This window comes from Sphaeramia orbicularis, chromosome 19, assembly GCF_902148855.1.
Source record: "Sphaeramia orbicularis chromosome 19, fSphaOr1.1, whole genome shotgun sequence".
Lineage (NCBI taxonomy): Eukaryota > Metazoa > Chordata > Actinopteri > Kurtiformes > Apogonidae > Sphaeramia > Sphaeramia orbicularis.
Genome location: NC_043975.1, coordinates 25,254,106 through 25,274,176, shown reverse-complemented (window position 1 = coordinate 25,274,176; position 20,071 = coordinate 25,254,106). Strand labels below are relative to the sequence as shown.

Genomic DNA, 20,071 nt, shown 5'->3' with positions numbered 1-20,071 from the left:
ACAGGCACAGAGTTCTCAAGTAGAGCAAAGTGTAATACATTTTAAACCCTTAAACTTGCGGTGAATCAAGCGCCGAGCCTTGAGGGAGGAGAGGCAGTAGCAGAGTGATGTTGAATGATGGCTACGGCTTATACCCACCCCTCAAATACAAAGAAATGTCAGTGTTGTGACTGAACAGAGAACTCAAGAGGGCATATTCCTCCTCTTTTCCTTTTGGAAAACTCTGCAGACATTCCAGAGGCTGGCAAACCATAACTTTTCCAAAATGCATAGATGTGTTTGTACAGACACAACCCAATTTGGACATTTCCTTGGAATGCTTGCAAAAAAAAAAAAAAAGGTAAGAATAAATCAGTCAAACATATAGGAAGATACAAATAAGACAGCCATTAATGTTTCAAATACCTGCCTTTACTTTATTATGTACTGTACAGTATTTCATTTCCAAAGTCTCTATCATACTATATGACAATATTGGCTATCATTTACTACAAAAGGTTGCATAAATAATTTAAATGTTGAAATAAAAAATAAATATGCAGTTCATTCTTTATAATAGTCCTTCTTGTGTCTGTAGAAAACAGCCCTCTCTCTCTTTTACACCCTGTCATACGAGGGCAACTCTGCAAAAGACCACACAGGTATGATATGTACACTCACTTTATGCAATTGCAGCTCTCAGCTTACATGACAAAACCCGTTCCAGTTGCTATTTCAAACATACAATTGGAAAAGAAGCAAACATTGTCAGTACAGTTTAGACAACTGAAGTCAGGAAGCAATATGAGCAAAAACAACGGACTGCTGACAATAAACGGAAACATTGTGAGTATTCTTCACGAAGCACAATCCCATCTGGGGCATTTCTGAGGAAGACGGTTGTGTTGTCTGCAGTGACAGACTGGGTATTGCCACTTCCTCTTCCTTCCGGATCTAAAATTTAAATATTATTTTCATTATGCTATTTTTAACTTTGATCTTTCCTGTGAACTATTTACACAATTGATCTATAGAGGAGTGGGAATGTCTAGAATACTGCAGGCAAATACCACAGTTGGATTTTGGCTAAAGCAAGGTGTTTGCTGTTCTGTTTGGCCTGTTGAATTCCAGTGTGGGTGTGCTGGAGAACGCTCTGCCTCTAGGTAACAACCCGACCACGCACAATTTTCTGATGCCTCCTACACACATGTGCACTTTTTGTGTGATTCCAACAAACAGGAACTGGCTACATCTAGAGGAAATTGCTTTTTATGACTCAAATCCTAACACAGGAATGGGCTCATTTAGTAATTTAAGGGAGTCACAGGATTACCCAGTGCCCCTGTGGTGTCAGAGCTGACAAAATCGTTTACTCCCCCTGTTTCTTTCTCTTTCCTGACTCTCTGTATCAAGTCATGGGAAAGTTGCTACTGTAACTGACAGGCCTGGTAGAGGTTGCCGCAGTTTGGAGAGCGCTGTAGGGCTGTCCTGATGAGTGAGGTCTGGACTTGGGAACTGGCCAGGGCCTCTCAAAACCTGTCAACATCCCACCGTCTGAGCCCCCAGAGCTGCCACCATCTCCTCCGAACACAGCCAAAAGGAGATGGATTACAACCACTCAGGAGTGAAGATACACCTTTACAACTTAGTTATGGTGCCGTGTTGTTGTGTATCCGCTCGATGTTTGTTCAGGTGGGTCTGAAACCTTACGGGACTTCTCATTATGGTTAAATGAAATCTCTTTGTGACAGAGCGGAAGACGAGCTGAGGGAGGATTTCAGCTGTTGGGGTGATCAGATACTCATGTTATCCAACACAGTGCTACATCTCCTGACCAGCCAGAGCCATGGCAAGCCCTTGACATTGATGGTACACTCATTTTGTCATGCAAAACAAAACAAACGTTCACAAAAATGCTGACAAATGGCTGGAAAACATAGACTGATAGTGTCTGTACGATGACTTTAGATCAGCCCAACAATTAGCTTATGAATGAGTTCTCTTTGAATTTTACTCTTGCATCTCCTCCACATTTTAAGGAGATATGTTGGTGTGTGGTGTTTGTGTATGAATGTGCTTTGGTCTCTGTCCTTTAATGAACGATGAAGAGCAGCTTCAGTACGAGTTACCCATCAACGGTGTGTTGTTCTTGCTTCGGTCCGGAGACAAACGACTATGCTTCTTGTTGCGTTGTGGCCTCGGGACGTCCTTGGCCACTGACTGGTTGTGGTGGGGTCTAAAGCGCTTGCACTTGCAGGAGGTCACCACGCGGATTTTGTAAGTCCGAGTGTTGCCGTTAGGACACTGCAGCTGGACTCTCCGTGTCCGTGAGTGAGCTGGAATGCAGCGGTAGTCCGTGGCACTGCTCCTCCACCACTTACCGCGGACGATGGAGTTTGGCAGAAGATGCGCTGGCATGCACTGGCCTGAGCACACGAGCTCCTTAACAGGCTTGGCACTGCGACAGGATCCGTCTGTGATGTAACGGGTGGAACGCAGCTCCCGACAGCTGAGCTCAGAAGCACCTAGGTTGGAGAGGAACACGTCACAATTACACTCATGGCTTCAGCCCAAAACAAGCACCCTAAAGTATGACGCACTGAAACGGACATTCTGCATTTTAACTACTTCAGAACTGCCCATGACATACTTTTCTCTCAACCTTAAAACAGTCCAAAATTGTACCATAAATCCCATACTGTTATACTATCCCACTACTTAAAATGTTCAGACCTTCAACTTATTGTCAAAATTTGTACATGTATATTAGGTCAAAGCCAATGTGATTAGATCAGTTCAGTTTCTGAATTTGATTCATGGTCTAATGATTAGCTGACGATAGGGTTTGACAAAGATATCCAGCTGGCAGCAATCAGCTGATAGCAAATCCAGACCAGAGCGCCATTAAACAGCTCAAGCTCAATCAAAACTAATGGAGGTTTGTGCTGGAAGGAAAGCTGGCATAGAGCGCTGGCCCTCAGGAAATGTATGTGATGGAAGAGTAAATAGCTGTCTGGTTATTTTAAAGCAGTGCTGCAACTGTAAAATTCTGAACAATCTGGACATCTGCCAGACTGATTTGAGACAACATACTCAGCCTGTAATCCTATATTTTAGCCACAGCTTTTTAACAGCCGTACGCATGAGTTATTGTCCCATTTTTTACAAGCACTGTGTAAAAAAAGGAGTGAAAGGAACTGTTGGTTAAGAAATGATACACTCAGAGAAGGATCTGTTTTCCTCTGTGGCTTTCTGTGCAAAAAGGGCTGAACAAAGGATTTATGTGAGGTGACTTCCTTTTTTTCATCCCCATGAGAACCTGATCTAGTGTTATTCTGTGGCCGCAGCTGAAGGGACCGCAGTTGTACACAATGCCTACCACACGCACTGAGCAGCGGTTTCCAGCAATTACCAGGGTATCCAAAGAAGTCAGGTTGTTTTATGTGTTGAACCTTGGTGTGTGATTTTTATCGCACACACGGGTTGAATTCAGTTACACTTTTCTGCTGTATTTTTGGTTTCCTTGTCAACTGTCACTCTGAAAAAAAAAACCTAATGAGACAAAAAAAACAAAAAAAACATACTAGACTACTGTACAGTTATGTGAGCTATTACTTCTCCTTTTGTGATGAGAGACAAGCTTCAGGAGGGAACTGGAGAGAGGCCAGGCAGTGGTCGAAGCCTCTGCTTTAACACCATGAAGACCACCGACGGATGAATCCTGGAGATTTTTTTCCACTTGTGTGTGTGAAACTGTCTATTGCTTCATATCCACTATAAAAAGACGTATTTTTTTCAACCCTTTTATGGAATCTATAAAGAATTCCACTCGTAATCTAACACATGCTTTTGGTTTAAGTATAAATTTTTGGCCTTTTATTTTTATTTTGCAGTAGCACCTAAATGTGATATGTCTACGGTATAAAATAATTAGTCACTGTAACAGATGTTGACGGGTAAATTCCACATCAGGTGTGGTTCATCTGGTCTAAGCAGTCATTTTCTTGTCTAATCCCTGATTCAAGTGACCATGATTAAATAAAGACAAAACTGTGAGGATATTGCACCACCCATGTTGAATTCATGAGGCGTGCATGAGATTATACACGCAAAAGGCCAATCAGAATATCCCACATTTACTGGTCACAGGTGGGAATCATTCTCAAAGGCAGTGTTGCATTTAAAAAGCAATTTCCAAAACCCCCAAAGACATCTCCTGAAGAATAAACTGTGGGGTTTTCTATTTGGGAGACATGTTGTTGCAATCAAATAGTTATGGTGTAAGTAGAGCCTGACTAATAGTATAAAGACAGAAGGAAATAACCTGGAAGACAACGTGAAAAAACCCTGATCTTTGTGTAATGCTCCACTTCAAACCGTGTAGTGAAGAAACCACAAAAATGTCTTTGCGCTCTCATCACACTCGACTTTGGCACCGAGCGAGTAAGAAAACACCCACGCAAGAGCTGGTCTTAATTTGGTAATTAGTGTGGGGGGAGAAATTAAGCAAAAATAAAGACGCAAGATCCAAATATTGTTAAAGCCTGGACTCCATCAGTTTGAGAGACTTCAATCACACACACACTGTAAAATATTAAAAAAAAAAAAAAAAAAAAGTCTAATGAAAACACCCATCCCTTTAGAACGCAAACACATATTTGGATAATAACCATAATTATAAACTTGACGGATCTGTCTTCCATCATGAAGAGTTTGATTAAAAGTTTTTACTTACATATAAGGAGGAAACGATTTCGTAAGAATAGTCTCTGAACTGAAATTATTTTTGCGTCAAATCTAAGAACACTTGTTTAATGTTTGGGTGCACTTGTTTCCACTCTGTATGTACATTTCTGCTGTTAGTGGTTGACCTAAATTTAACCAAATAAATAACCCATTTAAATTATTTAAAGCTCCGTTATTATTAAATCCTATCATTGATCTGGATGAATTTCAGTAATTTCACAAAATACGCGCATCTGCTTAGAATTTAATTTCTTTGCGCAATAACTCATCTATGGAAAAAAAAAAACAAACAAACACACATCCCACATTCTTAGTTGAATACTTACTGTAGGAGACTGTGTTTGCTGTTCTTCCACCGTGTTTCGCCCTGTTATTCAAAGTGTTGTTATTGCTGCCGTTCGACGCCTGTGTCGCCTCCTGGGGTGTCCGTGTGTTTTCTCTGTACTCCGGTAAGATCTCGGTGGCATCATTTTTTAGTACCTTCCATTCCTTGACTGCGGTGCAGCATCCCTGGAGCAGCAGGAGAGCCGAGCTGGAGACGAGGAGGGCCAGAGACACCTGCATGCTTGACGGCACAAGAGGGGGAAAAAACGCGCAAAAAGAGAGGAGAGAGAGAGAGGAGGGGGAAAAAAGTGCTGAAAGAGATGCCCGCTTTGCACAAGTTGGTCAGTTCCACCCTTATGCAAGAGGCGCACACGGTATTTAAGCCTACGCAAGTTTCGTCAAGGATGACAATTAAGCGCTTACACAAAGTGGGAGGGGTCGAACCTGGGCGCAAAATTCATTGAGAAACTTGTGGGGAGAGGTCTGGATGCGTGCGCAATGAGAGTTTAAGAGGAGGAAGAGTGAGGTGAAAGGAACGAGCAGGAGGAAAAGGTCAGATGTTTAGAGAAGAAAGGGAGAGAAGAGAAGGAGGAAAAGGTGAGATGGGAGGAGAGAAGAGAAGAGAGGAAGGGCTAATGCCAGAGCGGATGTGGACAGATCTTATTGTGCTGTTGTTGGAATTAAGTTTATAACCCCCCACCCCCCCCCCACCCCCTTTAATCACATCCGCAAAGCATTGAGGTGTTTTTCTTTCTTTCTTTCTTTCTTTCTTTCTTTCTTTCTTTCTTTCTTTTTTTGCATTGCATCGTACCCCTCACACAAGCCTGTTCATATTATTCTTGTAGTTATCATCTTAACCCAGTGTTTTTCAACCTTGGGTCAGGATCCCACATGGGGGTACCTGGAATTCAAATTGGGTCGCCTGAAATTTCTAGTAACTGATAAAAATAGGAAAAAAAACAAAAAACTTATTAATAAAAAAATATACAGGGTGGGGAAGCAAAATTTACAATGAACATTTAGTTGTTTTTTCTCAGCAGGCACTACGTCAATTGTTTTGAAACCAAACATATATTGATGTCATAATCATACCTAACACTATTATCCATACCTTTTCTGAAACTTTTGCCCATATGAGTAATCAGGAAAGCAAACGTTAAAGAGTGTGTGATTTTGCTGAATGCACTCGTCACACCAAAGGAGATTTCAAAAATAGTTGGAGTGTCCATAAAGACTGTTTAGAATGTAAAGAAGAGAATGACTGTGAGCAAAACTATTACGAGAAAGTCTGGAAGATACTATTAAAGAAGAATGGGAGAAGTTGTCACCCGAATATTAGAGGAACACTTGGCAAGTTTCAGGAAGCGTGTGAAGGCAGTTATTGAGAAAGAAGGAGGACACATAGAATAAAAACATTTTCTATTATGTCAATTTTCTTGTGGCAAATAAATTCTCATGACTTTCAATAAACTAATTGGTCATACACTGTCTTTCAATCCCTGCCTCAAAATATTGTAAATTTTGCTTCCCCACCCTGTATATAGTGAGTTGAGAGAGACAATCATAATACTAATAATAAAAGACATGACAAACTGTGAAGCTGAAACTGAAGCACTGTGGTACTGTTTATCTGTCAAATGTTCATTGTGGTCGGTTTCAGATGCTGCAGCTCTTTCATAATTCGTAGTTTGAGTTATTGTTTGTTAATTGTCAGTCTTGTAAATCCAAGCTGAACTGACTGTACATATCCTGACCAAGGAAAATAAAATTTTCACTTTGTGCAGTAATCTACACTTGGCGTTTCTGCCTCTGTCCATAATAATATACATTATATAGCCTAGATGCTGTCTAAAATTAATGTTTATTTGCAACATAGTATAGAAAACTATTACATGATCAAAAACAAATTCATTTTAGCAAAAAAACAAAACAAAAAAAGTCTGTTTTGAATGTCTGGTCACTAAAAATTTGTAATGTTAAAATGGGGTCACGAGTCAAAAAAAGTTGGGAACCATTGTCTTAACCCTTTCATGCATGAATTATGAGAACCTTAAGATTTTTTTCATGAGTGTTTTTATTCCTCTTTAAGCATTAAAAAAACAATGCAATTGAAAAAAAAAAAAAAAAAAAAGTATGAACTTATTTTACATGGAGTTGCAAAAATGTCCACTCAACTAGACACCATGCATTTAATTTTTGAAGCAAAGAAACATGTATTTACTGATATACTGTGTGAAAACTATGTAATAAAAACATATTTAATGCTAATCTGATGTTTTCTTACATTTTAACATACTGTAATACTAGTTATTACTCACTTCATGGAGATAATATGCAAAAAAAACACCTTTTTGTTAAAAAAAAACAAAAACAACAACTGTTAATTACAGTCTAATAATGATATCAAGCTATTTTTTACACTTCAGCATATCACTGCAGATTAGGTGTATGAAGAACAGCAAATTTACAATAACGGTATGAATTACAGTGTATAGGATGATGCATTATATCCACTGTGTTGGCTGATATGGAGCTAAAACAACAAAACCCATGAATATACAAGAGAACAGTTGTAGAATAGCTGTCCACTGGAGTGACCACTATGCATGAAAGGGTTAATCATTAATTAGTCATCATTATAACTCCCAGATGCTTTATTTATACATTACATTATACATTCTAAAGCTCTTTTCTTGTTGCAAAAAGAAGATATTATCCAATCAACATCAAGCCTTTTTATAATATTCTATTAGTTTTCATCTTAATCATTAATTAGTCAGCATTATAGCTCCCAGATGCTTTATTTATACATTACATTTTACATTCTAAAGCTCTTTTCTTGTTGCAAAAAGAAGATATTATCCAATCAACATCAACTCAATCCCCCCTGCAAAAAGATACCCATGTGCATATATTGTGTTTAAGGGTATCTAATGTTTTTTAATGGGAATCCAATATTTAATATCCTCAAATCTGGTTTAAATAAAATGATATGGCCTGAGTGGATGTTAACACTCCTCCAAGCTCTTGGCATCATTCATATTCCAGTGATTTGATGAGTGCTGACAGATGGAGGCTCCTTCATTCATTCAAACACTGCCCTCTTGAGGGAGACTCAACAAGTCCAGCCATGACAAGGAAAAAAAAAAAAAAAAGATAGGATTAGGGTTCATTAAGAAGAATCTGCAGTTTTCTTTGACTGTCCAGCTCCTTTTAGTGCCTACAGTCATGCCAAGTGAAGAAACCAGAGATAAAAGGGAGCATATATATGCTGGTATCGCCGCTGGGAGACATTCTTGTACCCATTCATTTGAGGCACAGAGATGCTCCCATGGAGGCCGAACAGTCCGTCCTTCTTTTATCCAAGTCTCAAATCAGGGTTTGCAGAGCTCTGGCCAAGTGGTCGTTCATCACGGTTCACAACGACAGATATAATTGTAAATAGCAGCAAATTAAAATAATGACATTGTGAGCGGAGTGTTACATAAGAACATTCAGTCAACAATATTATTTTTCTTGACCTTTCTTTTCCCTTCTTGTGATTAATCCTTCAGCACTGGATGGAATAAATCAAATATGATCATAAAATTATTTTCATTTGTGTGTGGATTTAAAAATAGCTATGAACATGTTTGTCAGTCTGTATTACATTTTACATTTGTATTACAGCAAACTATTCAGGAAGATGACAATCCCACTGTAGTTAAAGGTCATGATTCATGCTGTTGTCTTTTTAGTGGTTATTTTCAATCTTTCTAGAGTTGTCACTGTAGAAAAGCAACATGAGAAGACAACAGAGACAGGCAAAAAACAATAAAAAAATTTTTTATAAAACCCTTGTAAAGACACTTAAGCTATCACCAGGCAATAGACACATCCCTGCATGTTAGTGTAGCAGTAGATGCATCCAATAAAAGTCCACAAATTTATCTGAAATGGATCAAACTATTAATTTGGGCACATAAGGAGGAGTTAAACACAACATAAACAACTTGATATTTGCCATTCGTGCCTCTTAGAATGTATTTCAGGTTTATTATGCCGTTCAAACCCATAATTCCTTAAGTGGCACCCTTCTCTATGCTCCAGCAATGAGTCTAATACACAAAATAAACTTAACACAAAAAGCATTTAGTTGTAAACCAAATATTGTTGTATAGGTATGATTTTAAACAATATTTTCCCCAAATTTGCGATTTTTTATATAGTATTTGTGTCACATTTGAATAGTTATGACAGTATACATTCTAGAAGTTATTTATGTTGTTTTTAACTTCATAGTCTCTTCACTATTTAGTTGCGAGTCTTGGATTCATCTGTACTGTTTCCTTTTATCCATTTTTCTTTTGTTCTGTTCTGTTTTGTCACTGTTTTTGTATGTTGGGGCTTCTGGCCAGGTCATCATTGTAAATGAGAAGCTGTTCTCAATGTTCTATTCTTGATTTTACCTGGTAAAATGAAGTAATAATATTAATAAAAAGTTAAGAACTTTCTCAGAGTTTTCTGCTTTTTTTTCACCTGATAAACAAAACTATTAAAAAATACTGTCAGGTATTTAACCATAACATGCATATAACTAGTGGTATAATTTTCCCTCTATTTCTAGATATAAACATATTTTTCAAAAACTAAAAGTACCAAAAAGACAAAAAAAAAAAAAAGTTTCACAGGGAGCTACTGGTTTTAGACTATTGTATTGGTATTATACCTAAAAGTACCACTTCGTACATTTTTATCTACTACTTGGTAACAAAAACACAGTATATTTATAACAGAATCTGTGCATAACATTCCTACCTAAACCTGTCCGCATGCTGAGAGGCTGACGTGCTAGTTCACAGCTGTCTGAAAAACAATTGTTCGTGATCTCAAGTATTGATGAGGCTGTTGGAACAAGCAGAAATGCTGAAGTTGCATAAGACACCAGCTTTTAAAGTAACTCAAATAGACAGCTATGTCCTCCTATTGTGTGTAACCCTTCAGCTCTGAGGATGTGCCAGATTTTTTTAGTGAAGGATGGATGGTCCCGCTGTCTGCACAAAGCCAGCTCTGATTATAGCCTTCTCACCGACATCTCGACGGTTGTCAGTCATAGTCTCAATTTAGACCTCTTTGGGTTTCTTTATAGAGCCCTTGGGCCTCGGCGCTATGTTTTTTTTTATCATGATAACAGTAGAATGAGGCCTAAATAACAATCAGATGCTCACCAGATTGCAAGACGGCCTAAAGCATCGAGAGGATGGTGGAGTGTAATTTTTTATGGAAATGGCAAAAAACAGAACTTTTCGGTCCATAAACAAGAAATTTCTCTCCTCGTGGCCAGATCTTGGGAGTGTGAGGTCATTGTACAAGTTTGTTAACTACTTGATCACACAGGTTACAAGAGAAACCCTTCTTTACAGAGGGAAGGAAAATAAAAAGATATTGTTGCACTGTTGTGTGTCCAAATTCTCCAGTGTTTAACTCTGTTTTCAGGAGGGTGAATTATTCATAATGTGTCAGCTGCAATTATGCAAAACAGGCTCCTTGTTCAGCTTTTCTGTCCCTAGAAACATAAAACAGTCAGGGTTTTATAAATGTGAGTGAGAGTAATCGTGTAAAGGTTTCAGTTTTGCCTGAAACAAATGGAAATGTATGACTGTCCGCCTGTCATATCAGGTTTATTATAACGATAAATGCTTCAGGGTCACATTAGAAATCAATCTTAGCACATGTTATATTTAATTGTGAACGCTGTAATAAATGCGATGTATGATATTTTGTCATCGCACATCTAAACCTGACTTCTGCATTATTGTTGACAAAGATATATTTAAGTACATAATGTTCTCCCACAGAGTTGTTGTCCAAGTTGTCCACACTGAGCAGCGATGTGCTAGCTCACAGCTGTCTGAATGTAATAGTTCATGTTGACAAGTATTGATGAGGCTGTTATTACATTTACAAATACTGAAGCTGAGCATGATTCTCAATACACAAGCCAAGAGCTTCTAAAGTAACTCGAATAGACAGACAGTTGTGAGTTGAACCCATACCAGACACTCTGTGTGGCGTTTACATGTTATTCCAAAGTTTCCAAGACTTTATTTCATGTCTCCTTGTTTGTCAGTGGTCAGATTCTGTTGGTTAATGGCCCAGAGGTGGTGCCCAAGCAGCTCTGAAGATGATGAATCAGTAGACAAGATCAAGACTAAGGAAAGTCATGTGATTCCACCAAAGTAACTAATGAGCATTTTCCTGCCTTGTAATAATGGATTAAATTCATTCATTTTCTCAAGGCAGAATTATATTTTTCAGGATATCAGTTCCTTAAATGTGTTGTAAGTTTAAGAAACCATAGAGAATTCAAAAAATATGATAGCAAGTTATGGGAAATTGGGTTGTTGGACGGCACACAAGAGCACAGATCAATGCAAAAGAATTTTACTGAGTACAAAAACAATTAGTTGTTCAAGCTTGTTCCATGAACAATATAAGATGAATCAAAAACTACATATGCCTCTCATTATAAGATCCAGATATGATTACAGTCTACCAGACTCTTTATAAAATGTAACAGAGACAAAGCCACATATTTTCATGCCCTCTGGATTTGGTCAAAGATAACTGAATTTGGGAACAGTGTAATGAGGACTGATGAGGTTATTTGTTCAAATGTACAAAACGAATGTTTTCATTTCCAGACTGGAGGATACTGAAAAATTATCTATTCTACAAATGAGGATGAGTGATAAATATCCTGGTGTCTCACAGTGGTTTGAGAAAGATGTTTTATAAGTTTAAAAGGCTGTTATACAATACTTGAAAACATAATCCTCACAAATCAGTCCATGAATGTATCATTTATGACAAGTCAAAGCAGGGCTGCACATATATGGTTACAAAATAATCTATTATGTAATGTACCTTACATCAATTACCACACAGTGTATACATGCATTAAAACAGGACAGCGGTCAATAGTGAATTGTCAAAAGCAGTGTTGCTGCAGTTACATGATCAGAAACAAATGCACTCTTGTGCTTACATTGTTAGTCTTTATGTCTGCCATCACAGCTTGCACATGTGTAAATAATCTAAAATCGGCAGAGACTTCGAGTGCTGTAGCGTTGATCAACTGCTGTGCGTTGACCCTGGACACATTTAAAAGTGTTTCATTATTGACAGTGGCTCTGCTCTGTATCACTTTGTTTATTCCACTGTATAAAATTCCAGAGCTACTTCTCCATACTTTCCACTGGCTCAGCCGATTGTCATATGCATAATTCTCTCCAAACTATATCCATGAATTGTCATAATGAAAATCATTTATCATTGTTCAGATGTTCTGAACAGTGCTGTGGGGAAATAAATCTACAAAAGGAAGGTGAACACCAAATATGGAAGATATGGATTGAACTACGCTGCGAGTGTTTTATATATTGTCACTGGAGCAAGAGGTCACTGGGAGGTGATTGTTTCAGCGGAGACACGATAAGCCTTAAAGTCTAAAGAGGGATTCTTCCACCACTCTGCTCTTTTATGTGGTTTCCACACAGGAAAACAGGAGATTTAACCCTGCCTGTTATAAATCAGACTCCAACCATTCCCATTGTTTGTCTTAGAGCTTTTCAGAGAATCTTCAAAATAGAAAGTACGCCCATTGACACAGCCTCGCGGCCAAGTAGTGGGAACTGTGGGAACTGCAGCGGTGGCCAGCTTGAAGAGCCTGGCCGGACCTCAGAGACCACACCAGGCTGTTTGCTAACCACCACGAGGCTCACAGCGCACCGCTCACCAGCAGCACACAGCCCGCTCACCAGCCACAGGTGCTATTCTGAGCTGGAAGAGAAATTATCCAGAAAATTATTCACACTACAAAGTAAAGGACGCACTTTTTTTCAGTGTTACTCACACACACGGTGCCAACTTTATCTGCACTTTCACAATGTTTGTAGTCAAGGTCGATTCAGCTGTTATCACTACAGGATGTTTTGGGATGTATCAGTTAGCCCATATGACCAGTAAAACAAAGCAACAAAACGGTAACTGTTAAAAACTGTCCAAGCTAAATGCAGATGTCAATCACAATCCCATATGCTTCTCTACATGTTATAAAAAGATCTAAATATAACCAGTGCAGCAGGCATGGACACAGAGGGGATAATTAACACCATAGTTTACCAAAGGAGTGTTACCTACTGTACTTTAAATGCTTAAATAAAGAACCTATTTTAAGTTCAATGTAGGACTCAAATGTAGGCCAAAACACACACTACAGTCCCTCCCTATAGAATACAAAATGTCCTCTTTATATTCCTGTCTGTATTTTCTATTTTTGACAAAGTGATTTTATATTTATATTTATTAATATTTTATTTGTTGCACTTTGGTAAGGGCATCCTGAACCAATTTTGTTGTAACTTGGAGTACAATAAAAGATTATTCTATTCTATTCTATTCTATTCTATTCTATTCTATTCTATTCTATTCTATTCTATTCTATTCTATTCTATTCTATTCTTTTAGACAAGTCCTGACATTTCAACCTGTGGAAATGCTGCAAAAGAGATTACAATGTTTAATTGCTTAATAAAACAAATAAAACAACATGTGGTGCTTCAAACTGCACATTAGAGCTATTTATGAGATTCACTTTAATTTTCCAAATCGTGCTTGACAAGCATTTTTTGCAGGTTGTAATCGAAGCTCCGTTTATGAAAATATCAGAAGGATGTGGTGATGGAGGTGGATGAAAAATCTGGTGCCGCTTCAGTGCAAGGGTCGGATGTTCTTTCTGAATGTCAAAATATCCCAGAATACTTTGCAAGGTGTGCTAATTAAGCATGAAAATACAAACAGGCTCAGTTGCTGCATCTGCAAGAACTGAAGCCAGCTCTTTGTACACAGAGATGGTTCAGTTCAGAGCATGGAGAATCACTCCCAACTTTGCTTTTTACGAGATTAATAAAACAAGATAATAAGCATGTGTGGATTATCCACAGCTTTTGTATGTAATCCAATAAATGCTAATTATTAGCAGAGGTTTTAAAAGTGGTCATGCTTTGACTTGTCATGGAAAGGTGCTGCAGCTAGCTGTCAATTCCAAGCCCACCCACTGTGCAGCTTCCTGAGAAAATCTAGCTTTTTTTTTCTCTTTTTTTTTTTCACTCATACGGTAATTTCCTGCACCTTTTCTCCACAAGTGAAACAGCATTTCTTACCAAAAAGGGTGGACACATTATGCAAACAGTGACTTTAAGCTGTATAGTTCAACACAGGGTGGATCCTTATATACATGAGAGCACAAAGTGTGATGCAAAGCTACAGATGATACAGTATATAAATACATTTTACTGTTTTTGAGATGTCTGTATGATTTTCTCATGAGTGGGATGTGACTACTTTTTGTCACTTTTTGAGTGGTGTGAAAACATTAACCCTTTATCGGGGAAGTGACTATTTATTTTTCCTTTTTTTTCTCCATTCTTTGTTTATTTGGAGAAGTAAATCATATAAAACTTCCCTTTCAGGTACAATTCAATGTCTACACCTCAAATGTGAATAAAAGAATGAGTTGCTGATCCATGTTTTTTAGTAGAATATAGAACAAATATCACAAGTGGGCAGGAGAAGAGGGCTTGCGCCACTTCTTCATCAGCAAAATAAGACACATTAAGGTGTGTATGTTTACACTAACCTAAACAGAAATGTATATCAGGTAAATGTTTTCACATAACCGATATATTCAATTCAAATCAATTACAGGTTTTACTTAGTTTGTCCATTTTGACCAAATAGTGAAAAAAAATTCCCTTTGACCTTTATAACAAAATGTTAACTTCTCCAAAATGTAAATGTCCTGTACGATATCGATCCATTCTTCAGTTTATCCTTCAGGCTTTAACCATTATCTAGTGATAGTCTTTTTACTTGTTGCCTAAAGCATTAACAAGAGGTTTTTTTTTTTACTTTTAGAGTCCAGTTATCACAGGAAATATCTCCTAAGTACAGGGCTTCACACTTACAAGGAATTTTTTCAGTAAAGATGTTATTTAAATGTTCACATAGCTGCTCCCAGAATGGTTTGATCACTGGACAACTCCGGAAAATATGATAGTGATTTGCATTATTTGTCCCACAGAGTCTCCAACGGGTGCAAGTGACAATTTTTGATTATTTATGAGACACTGACAGCAGCAGTTCCAGTAAGGACAGTGTTTTTCAACCTTGGGGTTGGGACCCCACGTGGGGTCGCCTGGAATTCAAATGGGGTCACCTGAAATTTCTAGCAGTTGAAACTCTGAAGGTGAAACTGAAACACTGCAGTACTGTTTATCTTTCACATGTTCATTGCGGCCAGTTTAAGGTGAAACTCTTTCATAATTCATAGTTTGAGTTATTGTTTGTTCAGTATTAACTGTCAGCCTTGTAAATCCAAGATGGACTGACTGTACATATCCTGACCAAGGAAAATAAAGTCTCACTTTATGCAGTAATCTACACCTGGCTTTTCTGCCTCCGTCCATAATAATATACATTAGATAGCCCAAATGTCATCTAAAATTAATGTTTATTTGCAACATGGCATAGCAAGCTATTACATGATCAAAAACAAATTCATTTCAGCCAAAAAAAAAAAGAAGTCTCCGGTTTGAATGTCTGGGGTTGCCAGAAATTTGTGATGTAAAAATGAGGTCACGACCCAAAAAAGGTTAGGAATCACTGCAGTGAGGACAGTGAGTCAACAATCTCAGGTCCAATGTGGTCTACAGGGTCTGTAAAGTCCACCTCTGCATGAACAGTGAGTGTACCTGCTTTGTTAGGTACCGTGAAGTAATGGTACTAATATAAGGAATGATGTTCAAAGGGATAATGTGTACGTTGACAGGTGTCTGGATCAGCACTTATGTTGGTCTAATGTTCTAAAATACATGTTACTTTCACCCTACATGTTTTTCTTTTCTTTTCTTTTTTTTTAACACATATCTTTACTAAAGTTTTAACACATTACATATCTTTTCTGACATGAATTGGAAATATTGTGTGAGTGAGCACACAATACCCCCCCAAACCATCTCTGAATTTTGAAACAGCAGTGAAAGTAAATAACAAATAATAATTGACAGATAATATAAGTAATAGTGACTTGAATACTTATCAATATCCATTTTTGTATGTCTGATACATAATTAAACATCATTTAAAAAAAAAAAAGGGGGGGGGGGTATGGTTTAAATTTTGTAAGTTATGACGATGAGATATCAGGCCTTGATTCTAAAAATGTTTGAAATGAATTCCATATCTTGTGGAATACATGAGTTTTCAATTTAATTGTGCACATGAGCCTTTCAGTAGCTATGCAGGATGAAAGTTCCGTAATCCATGAATTTAACAATGGACAATCAACACTTTTCCAGTGTACATACATACTTACTACATAAATACATACTTCTTGGATTTATTTATTTTTTTAGTGTCAAATTTGGGCAAGGAACCAAATATGGTAACTTCATTAACCTTCATTTTGACAATAAAAAATCTAGAAAATTTTCCCAAAAGTAATTAAGTCTTGTTATGTCCTCCAATGAAACACTATGGGTGAAATTTTGAATTTCAGAGTATTTATGAGTGTCCTGTAAAGGGTTAACTCACAGTGAACCTAGAACAATCTTAGAATATAATGCTCCACATTACCAGTGATACAGTGATACTTGGATAATAAATATATTGTGAATATGAACCAGTTAAATATGGGTACGAGATGTTAATAGAGTGGTACAGGCCATCTGGAGTGGATTACATGAATTCTATGTGTATCACTCAAATACACTTCCTCCAAAACTCCTTACACAGCCCACTCTGACCCACTCATCCAAAGTTTTTAGTCTGAGATCCTCAGACTTGTGATGAGCTTTTAGAGTGAATGTTTGGAAAATACTTAACTTGATAAATGTGCTTTTTGCTTTTGCAGGACACTGTAAGAGCTGGGCTTAAATCTGCTCCTTCGGGTGACACGGCGGATTGATAATGCGCAGCTCTGTACTGTTAGTGTGGCAGTAAAATCTGTTTAAAAAGATGAAAACCTGGCCTGCATTTCAACAATGTCACCCTACTGCTTTTCACAACAATTAAATGCCTCTCGACAGGCACAGCTAGGAGATCTTTCTGAGGACGCTTTTGTTTATGATTAAATTAAGAGCATTGTTCCTCCCGCAGGAATCAAGCGGTTCCTTTTAAGTGTTTTCATCATTATTGCACCACTTTTCTGTCTATTCTCATTTGTCAGTACGTTCAAACAGCGGTAAATAATCATGTAGGGAACAGCACAGAGAATTAAACTGTATCTGTCCCTGTTTTAAAAGTAAAATATGTTGCCTGAGAACACTTGTTAACTGTTTGAAGGGCTTTTGTGGCAGCTTTAGAGTACATATCTGAAGCACTAAATTGAAGGACCGCAAGATCCACACAGCAAGTGCAGTAAAATGATGAGGATAAAACAAGCAACACCACAGGCACAGTCATTTGGAAGAGGATCTGAGAAGTGTTCAGCTCCAAAGCCCATTCTCCTTCCCTCTCTTTCTCCTTTACTCTCAGTATTTCCTAATAATTAGTGCTGCGCCACAGATGTGCATTTCTCTCTTTTCACCCTCCTGCCTTTCCACCCTTTCCGTCATTTGTCATGTGAATTGGATATTAGGATGAGAATTTAACCCATAAAGACCCAGTGCTACTTCTGTCCTCGAATGAGTTTTTCTCTCTATTTAACCTTTCTTAAGTGATTCATCACCATTTATTACAATATTATCCTCTGTATTTTGCATTTTTAAGTGTTCATCATATATTTCTTATATTTAATTCACTGATTTTGTAGATGCTCATAGAAGCTCAGAGTAAATTCAAGGGTTATTTTTGATCAAAAACAGAGAAAACTGAAGAAAAAATGACTTTTTCAACATAATACAGTCACAGAAAAATTACTTGACCACCCCTTGTTTTCTTTAGTTTCTTGTTCATTTTAGTGCTTGGTACAACTAAAGGTACATTTGTTCGGACAAATATAATGATAACAACAAAAATACCTCATAAGAGTTTAATTTAACCCTGTAAAGCCTGAACCATTAAATCACTGACAGAAAATTCCAGTACTTTGAAAATGGAACCTGTAATGGTCTTTCTAAACAACCCCAACATTTTTTTTCAAATAGCAATTTCCATGTATGAGTTTAAATTTTGTATCATATGTGATACATCGGGTTTCAATGCTCAAAAATTATTATTATTGAACGAACAAAAACACAATATAACACAAACATGTCTAACAAATTGGTAATTCCTTTTCAAAATTGGCAAAGTTCTGCCTCCTTCCTCATTAATGACAATCTTGTAGTGTCACTGGAAAGGCCTCTGGTGAATGAAATCCTCCCCCCTGGTGGATTATCCACATATTGCATGTATCTAACTGTATACATCAGGTTTTTTAAGAAAAAAAAAATATCACACTGATCACATAGAGGGCTTCAAAACTCATGTATCAAATATAATACTTTGGTGTTATAGGGTTAAAAGCCGATATCTAGGCATTTTCCATGTTTTCTTGAAAATAACCAAAATCACTTCAGTTCTTACATCAATAGCTATGGCATTGTACTGCCAAAAACAGTGCTTTTAGGCATTCCATGCTTTCTTTTTTTCCACGACTTTTCGTTTTTCCACGACTGGATATCATTAACCTATAAAGACCCAGTGCTACTTTTGTGGCAGTTCCGAGAATGGATTTTTCTCTCTATCTAACCATTTTTAAGTGACTTATCATCATATATTATAATATTATCCTCTGTTTTTTGTTTTTTTTTTTTGCTTTTTTCAGTGAAAATCATGCATTTTCCTATATTTAATTAACTGATCATGTAGATGTTCATAAAAGCTCAGATTAAAGTTGAGCGTCGTTACATCAGAAACAGAGAAAACTGAAGAAAAAGTGACTTTTTCAGTAATAAAAATAGCATTAACTGAAGATAAAACAAGTGTCTCCATCCACTGTCATTTATTAAACTCTATGGGTTTTACTAGTGAATCAGTGTTATAGAAGATGACAGTTTTCATCAAAATGAGCATGAAAAGACAACAAACTGCATTTTACACCAATTATTCACATGTATTGATAGGATTAGTGGATCAAGAGGTATTAAACAGTTCAGATCAGTAGATGGTTTAGGTACCCAATGGCTGTTTGGGTCTTTGTGGGTTAACCGAACATCAAACAAATGTTTCTATCCTCTGTCATTTATCAAACTCCACGGTTTTACTGGTGAAAGATGACAGAGTTTCCATGTTCACTATGGGGCCTCTGAACATCTAAATAGATCATATCTAATGACCATGAAAAGATGAAAAACTGCATTTTACCTGATTTATTTACATGTATTGATAGGATTAGTGGATCAGCAGGTATAGAATATTTTGGATCAGCAGATACTTTTGGTTGGCTGTGGATGTTTGGGTCTTTATGGGTTAAAGAGAGCATCATGTGCTTTCTATTTGATAAAGCCATTAAAAAAAGAGGACGAAGATGAAAGCAGAGCCATACGGGGAAAGCTGTTGGGAATTACAGGCAAGGGTATAGGGGCTGTAATCATATTTTAAGTAGTTTGATGAACTAGAGCATATGGGGAAAAAAAAAATGCAAGTGACTTTTGGAGCTCTGAAAATACATTGGTATTTGGACTTCATAAAACTGGAGGGAAATGGGGTAAATGAGTCAACTAGCAATAAAAATTTCAAAGGCAACTGATAACTTTATGCACTGAGATCTGGGCTGGAATAAAATCTGTTCCTGGGCTAATTTATCAAGGCCAAAGTTGCATCCTGTTTCTCACCAGTGAATCACTTCCCTCCATAAACAAGAATCAAACGTAAGCGTCCACACCTATTGCAAAGCTGATGAATTGGCTCTGAGATCATATGAGAAGGCATCTCACTTTAATTACCTTCTATTTGAGTTATACTAACATCTTACATGAAGATTAAAACAAAGCCGTCT

At 37.4% G+C, this 20,071-nt stretch overlaps 1 protein-coding gene across 1 annotated transcript; it reads right to left on the bottom strand.

Moving 5' to 3' along the window:
- Nucleotides 1–389: 389 nt before the first annotated feature.
- On the bottom strand, nucleotides 390–5,598 carry sost (sclerostin). Its single transcript, XM_030122258.1, has 2 exons — nucleotides 5,052–5,598; nucleotides 390–2,504 (listed from the first exon to the last, which is right to left on the bottom strand). The coding sequence occupies exons 1-2, from the start codon at nucleotides 5,287–5,289 to the stop codon at nucleotides 2,095–2,097; spliced, it is 648 nt and encodes a 215-aa protein (XP_029978118.1). The 5' UTR covers nucleotides 5,290–5,598; the 3' UTR covers nucleotides 390–2,094.
- Between the last annotated feature and the right edge of the window lie 14,473 nt (nucleotides 5,599–20,071).

What these genes read in the sequence shown, in the direction of transcription:
- sost (XM_030122258.1), bottom strand. Translation starts at nt 5,289, where the DNA reads ATGCAGGTGTCTCTGGCCCTCCTCGTCTCCAGCTCGGCTCTCCTGCTG. An exon ending in AGCAAACACAGTCTCCTACA is followed by an intron (nt 2,505 to 5,051) that starts GTAAGTATTCAA and finishes TCTCCAACCTAG; the next exon opens with GTGCTTCTGAGCTCAGCTGT.